Source organism: Eurosta solidaginis, chromosome 1 (genome assembly GCF_040869045.1).
Source record: "Eurosta solidaginis isolate ZX-2024a chromosome 1, ASM4086904v1, whole genome shotgun sequence".
NCBI classification, from domain to species: Eukaryota; Metazoa; Arthropoda; class Insecta; order Diptera; family Tephritidae; genus Eurosta; species Eurosta solidaginis.
Window position 1 is genome coordinate 7,262,117 of NC_090319.1, and position 18,830 is coordinate 7,280,946.

The 18,830-nt window shown below is 36.8% G+C and overlaps 1 protein-coding gene across 1 annotated transcript in view; it reads right to left on the reverse strand.

Moving 5' to 3' along the window:
* Positions 1 to 18,236, reverse strand: part of LOC137247610 (acyl-CoA synthetase short-chain family member 3, mitochondrial) — a 20,486-nt gene extending 2,250 nt beyond the window's left edge. The window contains exons 1-4 of the mRNA XM_067778589.1: positions 18,073 to 18,236; positions 4,812 to 5,116; positions 4,058 to 4,743; positions 17 to 327 (exon numbers count right to left, since the gene is read on the reverse strand). Coding sequence (XP_067634690.1) covers positions 17 to 327; positions 4,058 to 4,743; positions 4,812 to 5,116; positions 18,073 to 18,118 — 1,348 coding nt within the window. The 5' untranslated portion in view covers positions 18,119 to 18,236. The remainder of the gene's footprint in view (positions 1 to 16; positions 328 to 4,057; positions 4,744 to 4,811; positions 5,117 to 18,072) is intronic.
* Positions 18,237 to 18,830: the final 594 nt, after the last annotated feature.

The window sequence follows — 18,830 nt, forward strand, 5'->3', positions numbered from 1 at the left end:
TTCTTGTTTTACTTACTGTTGTAGCCCACAATGGGCAAACCTGTTGTATACCTTGGAGGATGTAGGCTATGCCCGAAACCAGCGCAGGTTGCGGTAACCGGTGATCCAGACTCTGTTTGCCACCAATGATTTAATATTGGTACCTTAAAAACCCGCTCCATCCAGTTTTTCGTTTCAATATCACAGTGTTCGCCGGCAATGAAAATGTGGCGCAAAGACATAAGAGAATATTTTCGTCCATATTTAACTTCTGGATCAGCGCGTCGTATGACACGAAAAGCAGTTGGCACTGAAAATAGTGCATTAACACGATGTTGCTCAATAATTCTAACGGAAAAAGAAAACCAAAAAAATACATTTAGACTAGAGTGTGTATTTCTGCCATGAAAATCTTATCAGAATCGGCATAAAACAAGTAGGTCTCATCTCCCTAATTTGCGAAGAAAACCAAAAGAAGCAGGACCCAAATTGGATTAGAAGCTCGGCCCAAATCACCTCGGAAGTAAATCGCGCCATGTTTTTTAATTTAAAATAATTTTCGTCTTCAAGACCGAGTTTATTACTTTTGTAAAATGCATATTTTACAATTTACATATTTTATATGATACTAGCGTGCCCAGCAGACGTTGTCCTGCCCTACATTTAGTAAGTGGACTTCCCTCCCATTTAACGTTCTCTGTACCATCGAATAACTTACTATATTTTTCCCCATTTCTCCTTCTAATTCCTGTACTTCTCTTTAACTCCACCCACTTCTAACTCAGCTTCTCCTCCTATCCTAAGCCCATTTCCAGTCCCAGTCCCACTCTCACCACCACGCCCACGCCCTCTACCTCTGCCACGTAAAAGACATCATATAAGCAATTTATGTGTCAAATAGATATAGCGAATTTATACTTTCGATTTACTCCCATGACCACCCCTTCCGCTCTATACCTTACTACCACTTTCACTTCCCATCCCTCTACTACGTAATTTTTCGAAATTTCACCTTTTTGAAATTATATATAGCCAGAAAAATGCCGGGTGGACCATATGAAAATTTTGTGAAGATCGGTTGAGTACTTTGCACGCTTATAGAACACACACATCCATCTTCATTTATAAGATTATTGGATGTGGTAAATGAAAAAAGGGTAATGCCCGCTTTTTTGTTCTAAGTTTAAGTACTAGAGTTTAAGATTGCCCCTTTGTTCAATAACATAAAATTTTGCTACCCATCTCAGCTTAGCGGTCAAGTGTCAGGGTTAAACTCGAGTCAATTTTAACTGTACTTTAAGCTCGCCCTGAAAAACCGGGGCCGAGAATAACAAAAAGTAGTAAATGAAGTATAAATAGAAATAAAATGTCAAACCTTCAATGCCTCCAACGCTGGTGATAACTATGCTTTGTTTTGAAATAGTCGGCTACACTGTCTCAATATTATTTTTTCTGATTTACATATGTATAATAATAATATTATTAAATAACTTGTGAAATATTCATTTTACACAATTAGCAAACTCGGTCTTGAAGACGAAAAATAATTTAACAATTAATCAAAAAATCTGAAAAGTTAATCCATCCATTCGTTGACCTATTCGTTCGAATACTCGTCATTACACTTTTTTCTGCAGCGCCCAGCCATAAAATATAGATACTTTAATACTACGAGGAAAATTTTTACTGAAATTAGCCGTCATCAATATGTAACTACGCTCACTTTTTGTATATATTAGAGCTTAAGATTTCTAGAATTGGTTCGAAAAAAATTCCTCACGAGATCTTCGAATCTCGAAATAATCGAATGTAGAAAATTTTTGAGAATTCTTGACTACTCTGCACCTTCTGCTAACGTTCGAGTTGCTGAATTGTCGAACAAATAACTCAAATATTCAGTAAATAAAAAAGTTAAGTAAAATGTTCTTTGTTTACAACACTACTAGGGTAGTAGTACTTCACAATTTAATTATTAATTAAAATCAAACCGACTGATTCATCCTCAGCTTGCGCTACTTTTACACTCCCTGTTGCCTCGTTCGCCTACTTCTCCTAGGGTTTAGGCTTTTCATGAACAGCCTTCTCGAACAGTTGCTTATTTATTTCTCATTTCTTTAACCATATTCACGATTGTCTTTTTTCATATGTATGAGTAATAACTTCTGCATTTTTAGCTGTTATTTACATGTATTTCGAATGCAGGGATAAGCATTTAGTTGAATAATTATTGGCGCCACCTCACACGTATTTTTATTCTCTTTCGTCTTTAATTGTCGCTCAACAAGCAGAGTAGTAACATCGATTGTTGGTGTCGCTTGTTTGCGTACGACTATGCTATTTATGCGTTAAGTTTCGTAATCTTGCGCATAAATAAACAAAATTCTTGCATTCGATGTTGCCTCGTTGCTTGCTAAAGCTGCCCGGCCACCACACAAGCATCAAGCGCCATTTGCATTGAAAATTCGTAGCGTACGGACATATACATGTCATCGCATGACCATTTTTTATTGCTTATAAATTTTGCGAATTTTCATAAACATATTTGAAATGTTTCTAAGAATTTTTTCGAGTGCGAAGTTTTGTAGCTTATTCAATTTTAATATAATAAGATGCTAATCTTAAGCCACTAAGAAAATGACCTGATTTTTGGCAATTTTTTTCCCATCCGACCTTTGCATTCGTAGGTTTCAATAGACCAGCTGTCAAGCGAAAAATCAAAAAATTTTGATTTTCATCAACGCGAAGCCGACAACAAATACGTGTGAGCACGACATCGCCCGATACGCACACAACTACCCGTTGCTATGGTAACTATCAAGCAAATTTGTGCGTTGCCCGTCAGCTTAATAGAGGAATGAATCGTGCATCAAGTGATTCGTACGATCATCGCGCTCTCACTAATACAGCCACATTTTGAGTTTTGGTTATCCCTGTTCTAATGACATCTGAGCTCTTATTCGCTCTCACTGTTGCTTACTGCGCTGGTGCTTACTTCGCTGTTGTTGTGCATTTATTTACTAGCAGTATAGCGACTTATCGAAACTGCTAATACTCGCCACAAAAAAGCATATAATACTGGCCAGGCTCGCTGGCCAAATAAACAAAGTCCTTTACTATTTCGAAATTATGGCCGCCAACAGTAACATGGTTGCTAAGACGCAAATGCACTGACTTTTTGTTTGATGACAGCAGAAAATATGGTTGATGGTAGATTTACCAAGTTCTGTATAGAAGTTTACGCATGCGCCCTTACCAAGTCATCGCCGCCTTGTTTGAATTAATCCGCAAGCAATCCGTTTTCCGCAAGCATTAATTCCGTCATCATCGATTGAGGAGAACTCGTATTCACCATCTTCTCTTACGAGAGGCACAAATTTAAGCATTGCAGCTTTATAACTTACAAAGATATTACGTTATATATATTTCCAATGGGTGCACCTTTTAATCCCGAATTGAAGAGATCCCGACAACTCCGAATCCAGACAAATTTACTAAAATTTCGTTCTTACATTTAACGCCTACCGAGAAAAGTGCTCTGCGCAGAAATACTGTGGATTGCGCAGCTGGTATTGAATCGGCTATTTTTTTTTTTTTTGAAGCGCGTCAAAAGCCACCTACGCAGAAAATCGTTCTCCGCAAAACCACTGTGTATTGCGTAGACGTTGTGGGATCGGCTCAGGGTAATTTTTTTGAGGCGAGCCCGAAGCCGCTTATGCAGAAAGGTGTTATGCGCAGAAATTCTTTGTATCGCGTGGGCCGTGGTAGATCGGCTAAGGTTACTGTGGATCGCGTAGTGGTGTTGAATCGGGAAGTTGAATCCGTAGATCCGCGCCTGACTGGGCGTGGTTACATACTGATGACGCCCATTTTCAGTAGAAATCTTTCTCGAGGCCAGAAGAAATAGTACTTCAAATTATATTATAATGAAAAAAAGTGGATGAAAGAACTTGGTGAATGAGCATTGTTAACTTTTAATTTTCGTTCGGTTGAGATTACCGATTTTTCTTCGGTTAACTTAATTCGAGGCTACAGATTTTTTTCTGTGTGGAATTACACTTTGTTATGTACTAAACCATACCTAAAGTATTGGCCTGGATCGGGTGTACGATCTGGTTTGCCTTCATACATTATACTTGTTGCACCCAACGACAGAGGACCATAACAAATGTACGAATGTCCAACAACCCAACCTAAATCTGAAGCGCCCCACCACACATCGCTTGAACTAATGCCATAAATCTTTTGAATTGTATAAATTAATGCAACCAAATGTCCACCAGTAGAACGTTGTACACCTTTCGGTTTGTCTGTAGTGCCTGATGTGTAAAGTATATAAAGAGGATCATTGGCTTCGACCGGCACACAATCGACGGGAGCTCCCAGATGTAGTACCGTCTCCCAAAGCATATCTGTTTTCCAATTCAAATTTGTGCTACGCAGAATATTATCACGTATGTAAATTATATTACAAACTGGTTTCCAATCGGACATCTCGACAGCAGAATGTAATATTTCTAAATATGGTACAACTTTTCCGGGTTCCACGCCGCAATTGGCAGATAGTATAAACTTCGGTTGTGCATGTTCAATGCGTGTACAAAGTTCGCTAGCCGCAAACCCACCAAATACCACAGAGTGAATTGCACCGAGACGTACAGTGGCTAACATTGCAACAATTGCTTCAGGAATCAGTGGCATATAGATAACGACACGATCGCCTTTTTGTAGGCCCAGGCTGGCCAGACCGCCTGCAAAAACTGTAACCTATATTATGATGTTAAATTGATTAGACTTATGTTACTTCAATTGTATGCCCTTTTTACAAAATTTACCTCATCATAGATTTGTTGATATGTCACATGTCGTACCGTATTTGTCAATGGACTATCATATATAAGCGCCACTTTATTGCCATTACCGTTGAGAACATGCCGATCTACAGCATTGTAGCAAGCATTTAAATAGCCACCACAATACCATTTTGTAAATGGTGGATTACTGTTGTCCAAAACTTTTTCCCAGGGCTTATGCCAATCAACTAAACGTCCTAGTTCACCCCAAAATTCGCTTGGATTCGTAAGCGAACGATTGTATGCGTCAACATAAACTGGATCGTGTGATTCACCAATTAGTTCACCTGCAAAAAACAAGTAATTAATGTATGTTTACCCACGACGGCGGCGGCCACCGTGGTGTGATGGTAGCGTGCTCCGCCTATCACACCGTATGCCCTGGGTTCAACTCCCGGGCAAAGCAACATCAAAATTTTAGAAATAAGATTTTTCAATTAGAAGAAAATTTTTCTAAGCGGGGTCGCCCCTCGGCAGTGTCTGGCAAGCGCTCCGATTGTATTTCTGCCATGAAAAGCTCTCAGTGAAAACTCATCTGCCTTGCAGATGCCGTTCGGAGTCGGCATAAAACATGTAGGTCCCGTCCGGCCAATTTGTAGGGAAAAATCAAGAGGAGCACGACGCAAATTGGAAGAGAAGCTCGGCCTTAGATCTCTTCGGAGGTTATCGCGCCTTACATTTATTTTTATTTATTTAATTTATGATCTAGAACAATGGAATTGGGTGTTGATTAGTTCGCCAACCAATTAAAGTTACAGCTCCTTCCACGTCGCAAGGAATGCGTCCAGCTCCATAGAAACTCATAGACTTTCTGCTACAGTTAAGACCTGTGCGTTTCATTATATTTTATCCCGTGAATGTAAGGCGCATGTTATGGAATCGCATTTACAGTGGAAGCAGTAAGGAAGGCGGTCGGCATGATGTGGTGGTGCACAATGGCTAGTCATTGTCGGCTGGGGCGGGTCCTTGCCAACCTTACTGTTCCTGCGCCATAATCAGAAAAAAGTTCCTATCATGCCTATCAAAACTGAAAGCTGTAAAAATAAAAAAGCCCTGACAGAAGCGCAGAGATCGACTCAGAACGCTTATAAATTCAAATTAAAACAACATCCGGCCGAACCGGACGTCACGGACAGACCGTTAACATTCAAATTTAAAAATTCAAGAAAAAAACTACACGCAAAAAAAATTATCGAACCGGATAAGACCGGTTACTAACTGCTGAAAATTAAAATAAAAAGCTGAAAATTAAAATGAAAGCAAAAAGAAAAATAAACAAAGAGGGCCGAATATATATAGGGGGCACCGCGGGTGGTGTTGCGACGCCCGGTGCTTTGACCAACCCCCAAAATCCATGGCCACCGACGCACCTAAATTTTCGGTGGCCCCTTACCTGTCCTACCTAGTGCCTTCTAAATAAAGATGAACGTCAACATTCCCATTAAACACACTTTATTTATAATTCATTGCAATAAAACTTACTCAAAATGTATCTGGGTATATATCGAATTAATACGATGTGAACCTCTTAAGTCTAAAACTAACTAATGGTCAATCTTACAAAATCACGATCAAGGATAAGGACTCGTTCATCACTGAAAGTTAACTAGGTTTTATATAAAAGACCTGAGTTTGCTTTGATTTTGCTTTTGCAAGATAATATTCCTTACAAACGTTCTGGCCTAAGACCTTAATTGTTTGCGACAATACGTATATACAGGGAAACGAGTGCAATACATCTAGATTTATACTAGGACTCATCCAAGTATCGCAAAAAAAATGTACAGCAAAGGAAAGAAATAAAATCTCCTATACAAATCCCCTTTCCTTATTTTGTTTTCCTTAGCGGCAATAGTCGCACACTTTGCCGTTTTCAAATCCTTCTTACTATACCGAAAAGCTTTAGAAAAATGATCGCTCAGAAATTTTAAAAGGCTTGCATTCCTTTAGATTATTCGAATTAGCCGGATTGCTCGGACTATTCGATTAGGTTCGCTTCGAATATTTCAGAGTACGTATATTTGCACGTAACTTCGTTAAAACAGAGAACTGGAAAATTTTAAGGTAATTATTGAATCATTAGTACTTCAGGGGTAAGTATTAGTAACTATGGTTAGGTATTAGTATTGGTGCGTTAAATGCTACTAATTCTAGTTGAGTGTAATCGATATCTGTGTCGGTGTGGTAACTACGAATGTGGTTTGTTGGGTTTCTCTGTTTATGAGCGTGTTGTTTCGTGAAGAAGAATCAAACAAAAATTTTAGCACACCTTTCATATTTTATAATAAAGTCGCTACTAAATTCTAATTACCCTTCACCTCTTCAATCTTGTATTAGTTAAAGATCGCTTAGTGGCTCTATTATCTGGGTTACCTTTTTCTATTCTCTTGGTTGTTCCTATCGCACTTCATAAAGTGTTATTTGTTATTTCAAAATTCCTACTGTTTATACGCTAAAACGTATCCCAAAGATGCTGACCTGATGATGTGCAAAATATATGTGCCTTATACGTGTACATGACAATATGCCTAATAGTTTATTGCTATTCCCACAATGACAATCCGCACCCTTATTTACCTAAATAACTAATCATACATATTAAGGCTAGGTATGTGTGTTGTATGTTTATAAATCTATTGCGAGCTACGTAATTCTACATATGTATTTACGATGATGCCTTCATTGGCCACTCTCTAATCTATATTATGGATAATAAGTAAATATGTGTATATATATATATACGTATACATTTTGCCTATATCCTAAGACAAATTCAATTTACAAATTTTGTTTCATTTTCCTTCTTTTCTTTGTTTAATTAGGAACTTTGAAAGTATAATTAAATTTATTAAATGACCGAACGGTTTACAGACTACCTTTGTCATTGAAATTCTTAAATAAATCGTATATGCATTATGCAACTATAATTTTATGTTTTTTTGTTTTGGTTTTGTTAATGCTGAACTTAAAGTAAAGGCAAACAAAGGGCAGTAAGTAAGCAGTTCGTCAAAATGTACTTCATGGTTTTTTATTTGACGAAGCTATGATCAGGATGTTTGGAGCAAAATTTTATATGTCGATTATAAATTATAGTCAACTTGATTAGGTAATCATATATTCCTACTCTAAATTAGAAGTACTATTTGCACATCGTTCAGCAAGTTTTTTTTTTTTTTTCTTTTTCCAAGTAGTGCTGTATTACATATATTAGTTTATATTCTTACTTTTATAGCTGCTAGTTGCTATTAATTTGATGGTGATAACCACCCTTGATATTATTAAGGCTTGAGTAAAACTGGTTAATGAAACATATCTGATTGAAAAAAAAGTAAACTACCAAATTTAAACATGAAAATTCCTAGCTTAGAAAATTGTAGTTGTCCCCTTTACGGAACGAACTCACCACTTTAAATGTAGATGTTGGTTGTCGTAGTCGGAATTTGCAGCAGGCGTATGTCAGTCGGCCCTGCTGTTGTTGTTGTTGCTGGTATTGTTGTAGTAGCTGGTATTGTGGGCTGTGGTGCCGGCTGTTGTTGCTGTTGACAGTAGTGGCGCAGGCCTATGTTCGTTGCAACTGGTGGTGGTTGTACCGACGATGGTGATTGCGCGTTGTAATGGTAGGCGCTGTCGGTGGTGCTTGGTGCGTTGTAAGGGTTATGGTTGCACCGGCGATGGTGGTTGGCGCGTTCTGGTGGCGCTGTTGGTGGTACTTGGTGCGTTGTAATGGTTAAGGTTGCACCGGCGATGGTGGTTGGCGCGTTTTGGTGGCGCTGTAGTAGTGGTGCACGGTTTTGGTGGGCACGGTTGGCGGTTGTGCACTATAATGGTTGTGGTTGCACCGGCGATGGTGGTTGGCGCGTTTGGTTGTTATAAGGACGGCTGGCGGACGTGAATTAGAGCAGGCGGGTCTGCCAAATATTGCCGGGCGTTACAGCGCTGCTTATGGGTTACCACTTGCTTATCAATTGCATAGAATCGTGTCGGCTAACATGCGCACTTGTCGACAAATTGTGAGGAGAACGACGACGAGGTGCTGGCTGCTGTATTCCCAACTTCTTTACCACGTTGCCGCCTGAAATGTGGATGCGGTGCTAGCTCTCGTTGTTAATTTAGTGGTGATGTGGTTAGGGGCGTCGTTGCTGCTGGTACGAATGCAACCCCTACTTTCCGCAGAATTTAAACGCTTTTCGGGGCATTAAACGCTTTGGCTAATAGGCCTTGCTCGAATTGTCGTTGTTGCCAATATGTCAAGTGGCCCCTCCTCGCATACGAACTCCGCGTGCCAACCAGGACCAGAAAGAATTAAAAACACTCAAATCACTAAACGCCACTATAAATTGGTAATCCTCGTTCCGCTTGCCAACCAGCAAAAGGAAGCATTAAAAGCACACAAATCGCTAAGCCAACCAGAAAAAAGAAGCATTAAAAGCACACAAATTGCTAAGCCACTATAGATCTGTAATGCTCAGTTAAGCCGCGTGCCAAACAGGAAGAAAAAAAAACATTCAAAGCACACCAATCGCTAAGCCACTATAAATTCGTTAATTCTTGTCTGACTTACTCCGTCCGCTGCCAACCAGGAAAAGGGAAGAAAAAAGATTTTTCGATCTGCGGAAACTCGTGGTTTTTTTCTTTTTGCTAGTGATCGCCGTAATTTTCTTTCTTTGTTTCGATACTTTTGTATTGCAACTTTCGCCCCATCACCAGTCACTAGGTGTGTTCGTACGAAAACGCTCCCAAGTGGACCGTAACCGTAGACCATAACAGCAGACCGTAACACGCAATAGCCTCCGAAGAGATTTTAGGTCGAGCTTCTCTTCCAAATTTCGTCGTGCTCCTTTTAATTTTTCGTACAAATTCGCGGGACCTGACCTACATATTTTATGACGACTTCGAACGGCATCTGCAAGGCAGATGTATTTTCACTACGAAGCTTTTCATGACAGATATCCACTCGAAGTACTTGCCAAATCACTGCCGAGGGGCGACCCCGCTTAGAAAATCTTTCATCTGATTGAAAAAACTTGTTTGTGAAATTTTGATGTCGCTTTGCCCGGGGCGTAAACCCACGTGCTTCGGTCTGTGCAGAATGAAAAATGTATGGACTTCTGTCCCTTGGCTGTTGCAATTACCAAAGAAGACCCGGCGTCTGCGTTTCCTAGACCATGAATGGATGCAAATGCTATGTCCCAGCAGTTATTTTTATTTGAATCCGCCTAAAGAAGTAGTGGAAGTCGTGTGTTTTTCTCAGCTCTCTCCTCACTGCCATTCCTCTGAATATTTACAAATTCGCTCTGCAAAATAGCGCCATAATTTTTTCTTTAAAGGTAGTTTTCTGAATACTATTTTGAAGAAATGGCAAACCCCGAAATTTTCGGGGCTCAAAAACCGCGTAATTTCGCTACTGCCAACGAAGGCATCGAATCCCGAAGATCTTTTTAAATTACATTGAAAATTAATAATTTGATAGAGCAAAAAACCGTGATGACTGAAAAAAAAGGCTATTGCATGTTCGAGACTGTGTCTACAGCTTAAGTGTTTATAGATAATGCGAAGAAGAAGCTATTAACGTATGACCATCTTTAGGGGTTGCATCTACGTATGGTTTCAATTTATGTGATTGGAAGAAATATCCATGCATAATTCTATGTCTTGTAAAAGCGGTCTTGTCATTTGATTTGACAGTTTAAAATAGTTACATAAATGCTAGCCCTATTCGCGATTAATTCGTTCACCCAGCACCGCTTTTCAAAAACATTTATTTAATATCAATAAAAGTCTTAGCTCAGATCAGTATAAATCTAAGGTTTAAGCTTGTGCTAACCGTATAAAAGTTCAAAAACGCTTGGTTTCATTTGTAAAAAAATGTCAGAACTTTCCAAAAAAAAAACCGACAATGCAGTTTTGTTCCCCATTATATTGTGACGAATATTAGCATCACTAAGTGATACTAACATCACTAAGCGGTTGTTAAATTAAGGAACAACAACAATAACGCAAGCTGTCACTCTTGTGTACATAAACAAATCAATCAATAATCATTTACGCACATATGTACATACAAGGCGACGGAGAGATACTCACAAGCGCATGTAGTCGTCGGCCGAAGAAGTGCTCACACATACACACGCATATGACTATGAGAAACGCATAAACTACAAATATACATGTATATCGTTGGTAACCAAGCAAGAGATTATAGAAGGCGAAACGTCTAGACTTTAGTAGAAATATGCGAATGAAGCAACGGAGAGTATAAAAGCAGCGCAAACTAAGTAGTCAGTAATTAGTTTGATTGAAACACGCTATTGTTTGTGAAGTTAAGTGTTATTGTGACGTACTCTCAAAGTAGTCTAATAAACACCATTTTGCATTATTGAATATTGGAGTTATTTATTCAACAGTTTAGCGATTCGAACGTTAGCAGAAGGTTTGGAATAAGTGGAATTTTACTAAATTCGTTACATTATTTTATTCCGACAAACTGTAATTCAAATAATTTAAAGATCTCCCTAACTTTTTTTAATTTTTTTATTATTATTTATTAATTTTTGGACCTGTCCCTATTCGTCCGGAAAATTCAGTACATAATTTGTTTTTAATTTCGTTTTCTTTGCTATTTTTCCCAACTTTTTTTAATTCTGGACAATACAATTATTTTTCGGGCGAATAGCCACTTCATATTTTTATAATGGAAAAAGTGCATTTTACTTTTTTAGAGTAAAATTTAAAGACCTACAGAACTGCAATACTTTATTTTAAAATTTTTGAACATTTTTCAATAATTTTTCGAAACGTTTTAAACTTTTATAGGATAGGCATAGTTTAGAAATTAGATTTATACTAACATGAAAACACCCTTAAACATATGTTCAGTTAGAGCTGTACATGTATAAATGTATATCGAATAGGGAACTTATACCGAATACGCCTATTTTTAATAGAAGTCTCACTCGTGGTCAGAAAAATTAGTATGTCAAACTTCATAACAACACCTTCATTCAAATCAGATTAATTGCAAAAATACAAGTGCGGTTGAATGCCGAATTTGAATGTATGTATATTATGGTGGGTCGATTTGTATGGACGAAAGTTAACCGATATCGCGCCATCGATTTTTCGATAGGATTTGGGCTCAGGAAAAAAAGTTCCCCTACGCATACCCGAAAAAATAATTTTCGAGCCTGCGAAATTTTATTTTTTTTTTACTTTTTTTCGACTTTGATTTTTAAGGTTTTTTTCATGACCTACTAAAAAAATTTTCATATGTATACCCTGTTCGACCCAAAAATGTCCGCTAAAAACGTTTTTCAAACAGTTTTTCAAAAAACTGTGATCGCCACTAAAAAGTGGACATTTTTGGGTCGGATAGGGTATACATGAAAATTTTTTTAGTAAGTTATGAAAAAACCCTAAAAATTAAAGTCGAAAAAAAGTAAACAAATGAAATTTCGCAGGCTCGGAAATTATATTTTTGGGTATGCGTTGTGGAACTTTTTTTCCTGAGCCCAAATCCTATCAAAAAATCGATGGCGCGATATCGGTTAATAAATCTACCCAGTCTAATGTATATATCCAAAGATTAATGCAACATACCTTCCAACGGACACTTGAGCTCGATGTGGATATTGTCATAAATTTTGTTTTTACCTATGCATCTTAAACTCCTGCATGGGCTTCGATTCTACATATGAGTCGTTTATTTTGAAAGTGGTTTAAGTCCATTTTTTCCTATATTGAGATATTTAAGGGTTTGTGTTTGATTTGTTTCAAAAACATTGTTAAGTGGTATTAATTTTTTTTATGGCTTTGTGACCTTAAATATGTTAGAATATATAACATAATACGTCTTGTAAACTTTACTAGAAAAATTAGCTGTGTTTCAGAACCTAAAATGGAGTTAAACCACTTAAACTATTACTTTAAATATTCAATGAAACGAACTCGTAGTCTAGTCTAGGATTTCCTAACCAGTGTGAGAGCATACCAAAGCATACCATTTCGAAGTCTTATTATTTGCAAGGACTTTTATATGTAACATAAATTTTGTAGACTTAAAAACGAAATTTACTGTTCATAATTATATAAAGACTTATAAATAATAGTCGCGAATAGCTTTCTTTGAAGGCTCAAACAAATTAATCATTTTTAAATATAACTTCTGATTACTCAAAAAAATATTTTTTGGTCAAAGATTTTGGAACCTTTTTCTTTCAAACTTATTGAAACTTCTGTGATTCTTATGAAACTCGTAAAACAAATAATTATTATTTTGAGTGTCTGATAAAAACGATATACATATACAATATAAGTCAATAATTGCAAAATTTATATTTCCTTCAACATGAAAGTTCCTCGTGTGGGTCAAATATTTGAATTTCACCTAAATTTCCATTATAGTGTGATTGCGCATTCGAATAATTAAGCCTTAATTATACGTTTATATTTATACGCATGCTCATGAATGTATGATTGTAATAGGGTTGCCAGTAAGGCATCGGGATTCCGGGATTCTCTTGGGATCTCCTTTGGCAAATCCAAAAATCTCAATTGATTAATCATGTCCCTTTTTTATTTTTGCAAGACCTAATTTTAAATCATAAGAAATCGTTCGAAAGAACAGCCTTCTTTAGATTTTACAAAACTCAATGATCTGATTGCAAAGGAAATAGAAATTTTCCCATCTAGTAGTCTGAAACATGTTGCTCAACTTACGGTTATATGCGTAACAAGTTAAAATCTAGACTCTCAGATGAAACTTCATTTGCTTGAATATGATGAGAGTATTTTTAAAAAATAAAGAAGTGTTATGAATGGGCTGAACTTTCATAATAAACACTTGTGTTAAAGTGTACAAGACAAATTATTTATTTTTGTTGTTAAAAGGAAACATTTTTTTTATTTGATTATACATTGGTCTTGAACTATTTTTAAAACTTTGGACTGTAGAAATATTAATGTTACCCTACTCGTATGAATTTACATAAGTTACACCATTATTTTTTTATCAAAATTCAAAAACAACAGTTTCGGGATAATCCCGAAAAATGCCGGGATTGTCATTTTCAAGACACGAAATCCAAGGATTGCAAAAGATCTTCGGGACTCGTTATCTTTAGTTGCCAGTGGGGGAATCACACCGTTTTGAGGTACGAAAATCCAGGGGTTTGCAATTTTAAAAAAAATTTATGAAAAATTCGTAGATATTCGGAGGAATAGCAGTGAGGAGAGAGCTGACAAAAACACGCTACTCACTATCTTTTATTTTTTGACAGTGTGGCTTGGTCTTCTTCACTCATCCATTACTTCTATAGGCGGGTTCCCAAAGAAATAACTTCTGTGCCAAAGCATCTTCATCCATTGACATTGACTAGGCAACGCAGACGGCGGGTCTTCTTCGGTAATAGCAACCGCCAAAGGGCAGAGGTTCATACATTTTTCATTCTGTAAAGACAGCTTCCCTCTTGCTTTTATTTTAGCTTGTATAAAACTTTGTTGATATCTATATCAATACCATTACCCGTTGTAAATGTTCAAGCGTCATATGGAAATGCGAAAACATAACTTGTAATTGGGAAGAAACAATTTTAATAAATGTAAGTTATGTACATATGTGATCTACATATCCTCTAAGGATAATAACACTTGATGGGAAATTCCCTTTGTTCCTACTGATATATTTTGGAGTGAGAGAGCATTTCCATGCAACGATATTGCATTGTGGAATTCTCTGGAACGCAGTCTTCTTCAGTTGCTAATTTCTTCGCTTCATCCCCCAATTAATCTTAATATCGGAGCTGTTGATCTAAAACATGAGTTTGTCAGTGGTATGGTAAGATATATTTTGCCTAACAAGCCTTGATGGGTATTAGAATTGGCTAGCACGATGCTAAATGTAAGACTTCAGTTTGGCTAATTTAAGCATTAGCTACCGCTGAGTCGATTCTCGAATGGCATAGCCGGTTGTCGCAAACCAAAACTAAGTTGTTTAGATCGTTCGCCTACTCTTCTCATCGTTGGACAAATTACCTTACCGAAGCAGTGCATGTGCTCGTGCTAATCTAACCTTCTTTGTCGGTTCATCGACGACGCTCCAGACACTCATATTTCGCCGAATATATGAATTTACGGGCCTCTTGTAATTACAAATGACGCTGGAGCATATTCAGCTTATGCTTTTTCATTTAAACCTGACCGTTCCCATTTCCATATGACGCTTTCGCATTTCCATCTGACGCTTTTTCATTAACAATTGCCTATTCTGTTATATCCTTATTTACAACTGGAAATAGTGTACTTAGGCGGCTGTTTCAAAAACGTCCAATCTTCAGAAGTTTTAACCACCTTGCCCAAACAACCTTTTCATATCTTTCGTCTAGCTCTGAAGAATGAAAAAAAGCGCAAGCTGCTTGTTCTTTTATTTTGTCCCGAACTGCATATATATCACTTACGCTAAATTTGAATTAACCTTTAAAATAGGAAAGCAAAAGTATAATTAATTTTATGTAAATCCAAGTAAGGGAGTCTTACTGCAATTGAAACCGAGCTTTATATACTCAGCTGCGGGCTATTATTGTACAATTCATTTGGTTTCAGTTTTTTGACCCTAAGCATTATTACAAATGGGAGTGGTTATCAACTAAGTTTGCCCATTTTTATAATGCCCAGGGTATTCAGTTCGAGTTTAAACTACAGTTAAAGTTGACTTAAGTTTAACTTTGCCACTTGTGAAATTTACTTTTATATTTGCAAACGAATTCTATTTGTTAATTAAATAAAACTTCACGCTAACTTAGCAAACATTACAAGCATAAAACTCAAGCGGCCGCAGTGGCTCTAGTCAACTTTAACTGTATTTTAAGCTCGCACTGAAAAACCGGGCCTAAAAATTGTTTTCGCTGTTGAAGGAACATACGTGTACTGAATTTTGTCGCGATCACAGCTAATTCTTCTTCCAGTTATGGCTCCTGAAACGCTGAAAATCGTTTGATTCCAAAAAGAGGAGGCGCCAAGCAAATTCCTTAAATTGTCATATTGTCGCACTTCTTACGAAATATAGGAAAAACGCGGTGCTACGGAGGGAAAAAGGAAAATTTAACTTGGACTTCTCATCTCTTCGCCGTAAGGCCACATCAAAGCAAAAGTCTTTTGTATAAAAGTGGGCGTGGGTTATTCTCAGGCCCGTTTTTTCAGTAGTTGGTTAAGCTAAGCTTAAACTAAGTTTGCTTAAACTACTGAGCAGTTTTTCAGTCACAATTTAAGCCCACCTTTGGGGTGGAATTTTTTGTGCGGCAACATTGTTTTTTTATTATTTAGATAATTTGTAGATACGGCAACAGCTGGATTTTATTTAGCCAACAAACGTGGGAAAAAAATTCTCCAGCGAAATATATCTAGTTCCGGAGGTGATATAAAAATAAAATAAATAAATAAATAAATGTAAGGCGCGATAACCTCCGAAGAGATCTAAGGCCGAGCTTCTCTTCCAATTTGCGTCGTGCTCCTCTTGATTTTCCCTACAAATTGGCCGGACGGGACCTACATGTTTTATGCCGACTCCGAACGGCATCTGCAAGGCAGATGAGTTTTCACTGAGAGCTTTTCATGGCAGAAATACACCCGGAGCGCTTGCCAAACACTGCCGAGGGGCGACCCCGCTTAGAAAAATTTTCTTCTAATTGAAAAACCTTATTTCTAAAATTTTGATGTTGCTTTGCCCGGGGTGCGAACCCAGGGCATACGGTGTGATAGGCGGAGCACGCTACCATCACACCACGGTGGCCGACGGAGGTGATATCCAACATTATTATTTAATTATTCTTAAACCAGATAGTTCTCTAATTGATATTCAACTTCATTCTCCAGTAACTATCCAACCTTTGAGAAATTTTGTAAAATGTTTAGTTCTCGAATCTCCATCGTCGAATCCTACCTTAAGACGTCATTCTTAAATTATTTTCCGACCTTTCAGAGATTTTGAGAAATATACAGTTCTCAAGTGAATATTCAACACATTTCTCCAGTTGATATCCTACATTGGATATCGAGTTGTGGTGGAGTTAAAAACAAAATCCCCAATCAGGTACCACCAAAACCAACAGCTATTTATTGTGAGAAATAAACACCTGATTGATTGCAGTAATGAAGCGTAATTAATCAAAAATAAATTATATATATTTTATTTTATTTTCGTGAAAATACTGTGGCATGGAATCTTTCATTCGAGTCCAGTTAGAGAACCACAAGTTGGAAATTAAATTTTTTCAACTTAAATAATAGCATTTTTTGTTTTATAAAAAATTCCCTCTTTTGCTGAGTACGCCATGGTTCTCGAGCTGAGCCACTGTTTCGAAACAACACTTGAGATTTTAGAAGTATGCCTAGTTATCAACATGATATCTAATGGTACTCAATCCCAAATGCTTGTTGGGTATATTGGATGTCATTTCCAATGAACGCAAATAACTGATATGTTAACTCGAGTTTAACCCAGCCAGATCGGCCGCTTAAGCTCAGCTTAAACTTCAGTTAAAGTAGACTGAAAAGCTGCAGAATAAGGTTAAGCGTAGTTTAACTGACAAACTGAGTTGAACTTATACTGAAAAACCGGACCTTAGTCACATTCCCTACAAGGATATTCCTTTCGCCAAATTTTGTGATAACAACGTAAACGATTATTGCTCTATGACCAACAATATTTGCATAATTTATTAGAAGTAAAGGGTGGCACGCCCCTTTTACAAAAATTTGATGTATGTATTAAAAAATAAACTCGAATATTGTAGTTAGAAGATTTCTGAGATAAAATTTCGTTGTTGTACGAGTTATTTTCCAAATTTTCACGTTTTTTATGTTTTCCACTAATTATTACACTCGAAATTATTAATAACACCACGAAATAATTTCTCAATTAGAGAAACATATGAAAAAATGCATATTATGCATGTTTTCGTAAAATTTTGGACTTCAATAAAATTTTTTTTGTTATATTTTTTATTTATGACAAAAAAAATTATTATTAAAAAATGCAGAATAAAATACAGAAAATATTAAAAGCGCCATGGTTACAAGGACTTGTGAACTTCATACTTGGCTGCAAAAGGCACAAAGAATTCAAATATTTCGTGCTGCTCAATCCTTTTTTTCACCAAAAATTAACGATGAAGTTCGATGCAGAGTCCGACGATTACAATTCCTTTTAGTTATTATTATTACTAATAACATTTCATTTTTTTTTACTTACTTTTCACAGCATTATAATTAGTTTGAGCTACCTTCTCGCCAGCCATCCCTTGCCTTTCTAACTAAATAATATTTTAACTATACAAATACTTTGACGACAACCACTTCCTTTCCTGCTTTTTGTCTTATCACACAGCCGTTGCCTTGAATGGCTCAAGTCAAACTGAGTTTCTAGTTTATAAAATTCATAGTAGTACATATGTATGTATGTACTTTCAAACAACGAGCTTGATAGCGCAGCAAAACGGGATGACTGAAAATGCCTAATGAATTTTCGAGACTTTTCGTGTCTACAGTTACACTTAAATTACATTAAAAATGAATAATTTGATAGAGCAAAAAACGTGATGACTGAAAAAAAAGGCTATTGAATTTTCGAGACTGTGTCTACAGCTTAAGTGTTTATAGATAATGCGAAGAAGCTATTAACGTATGACCATTTTTAGGGGTTGCATCTACGTATGGTTTCAATTTATGTGATTGGAAGAAATATTCATACATAATTCTATGTCTTGTAAAGGCGGTCTTGTCATTTGATTTGAGAGTTTAAAATAGTTACATAAATGCTAGCCGTATTCGCGATTAATTCGTTCACCCAGATCCGTTTTTCAAGAAAATTTTTTTTTAATATCAATAGAAGTCTTAGCTCAGATCCGTATAAATGGCGAATAGCCACTTCATATTTTTTATAATGGAAAATGTACATTATGTCTTTAAAAAAATTTTTTAAAAACTTGGGGCCAATTTCAAACTTCTTAA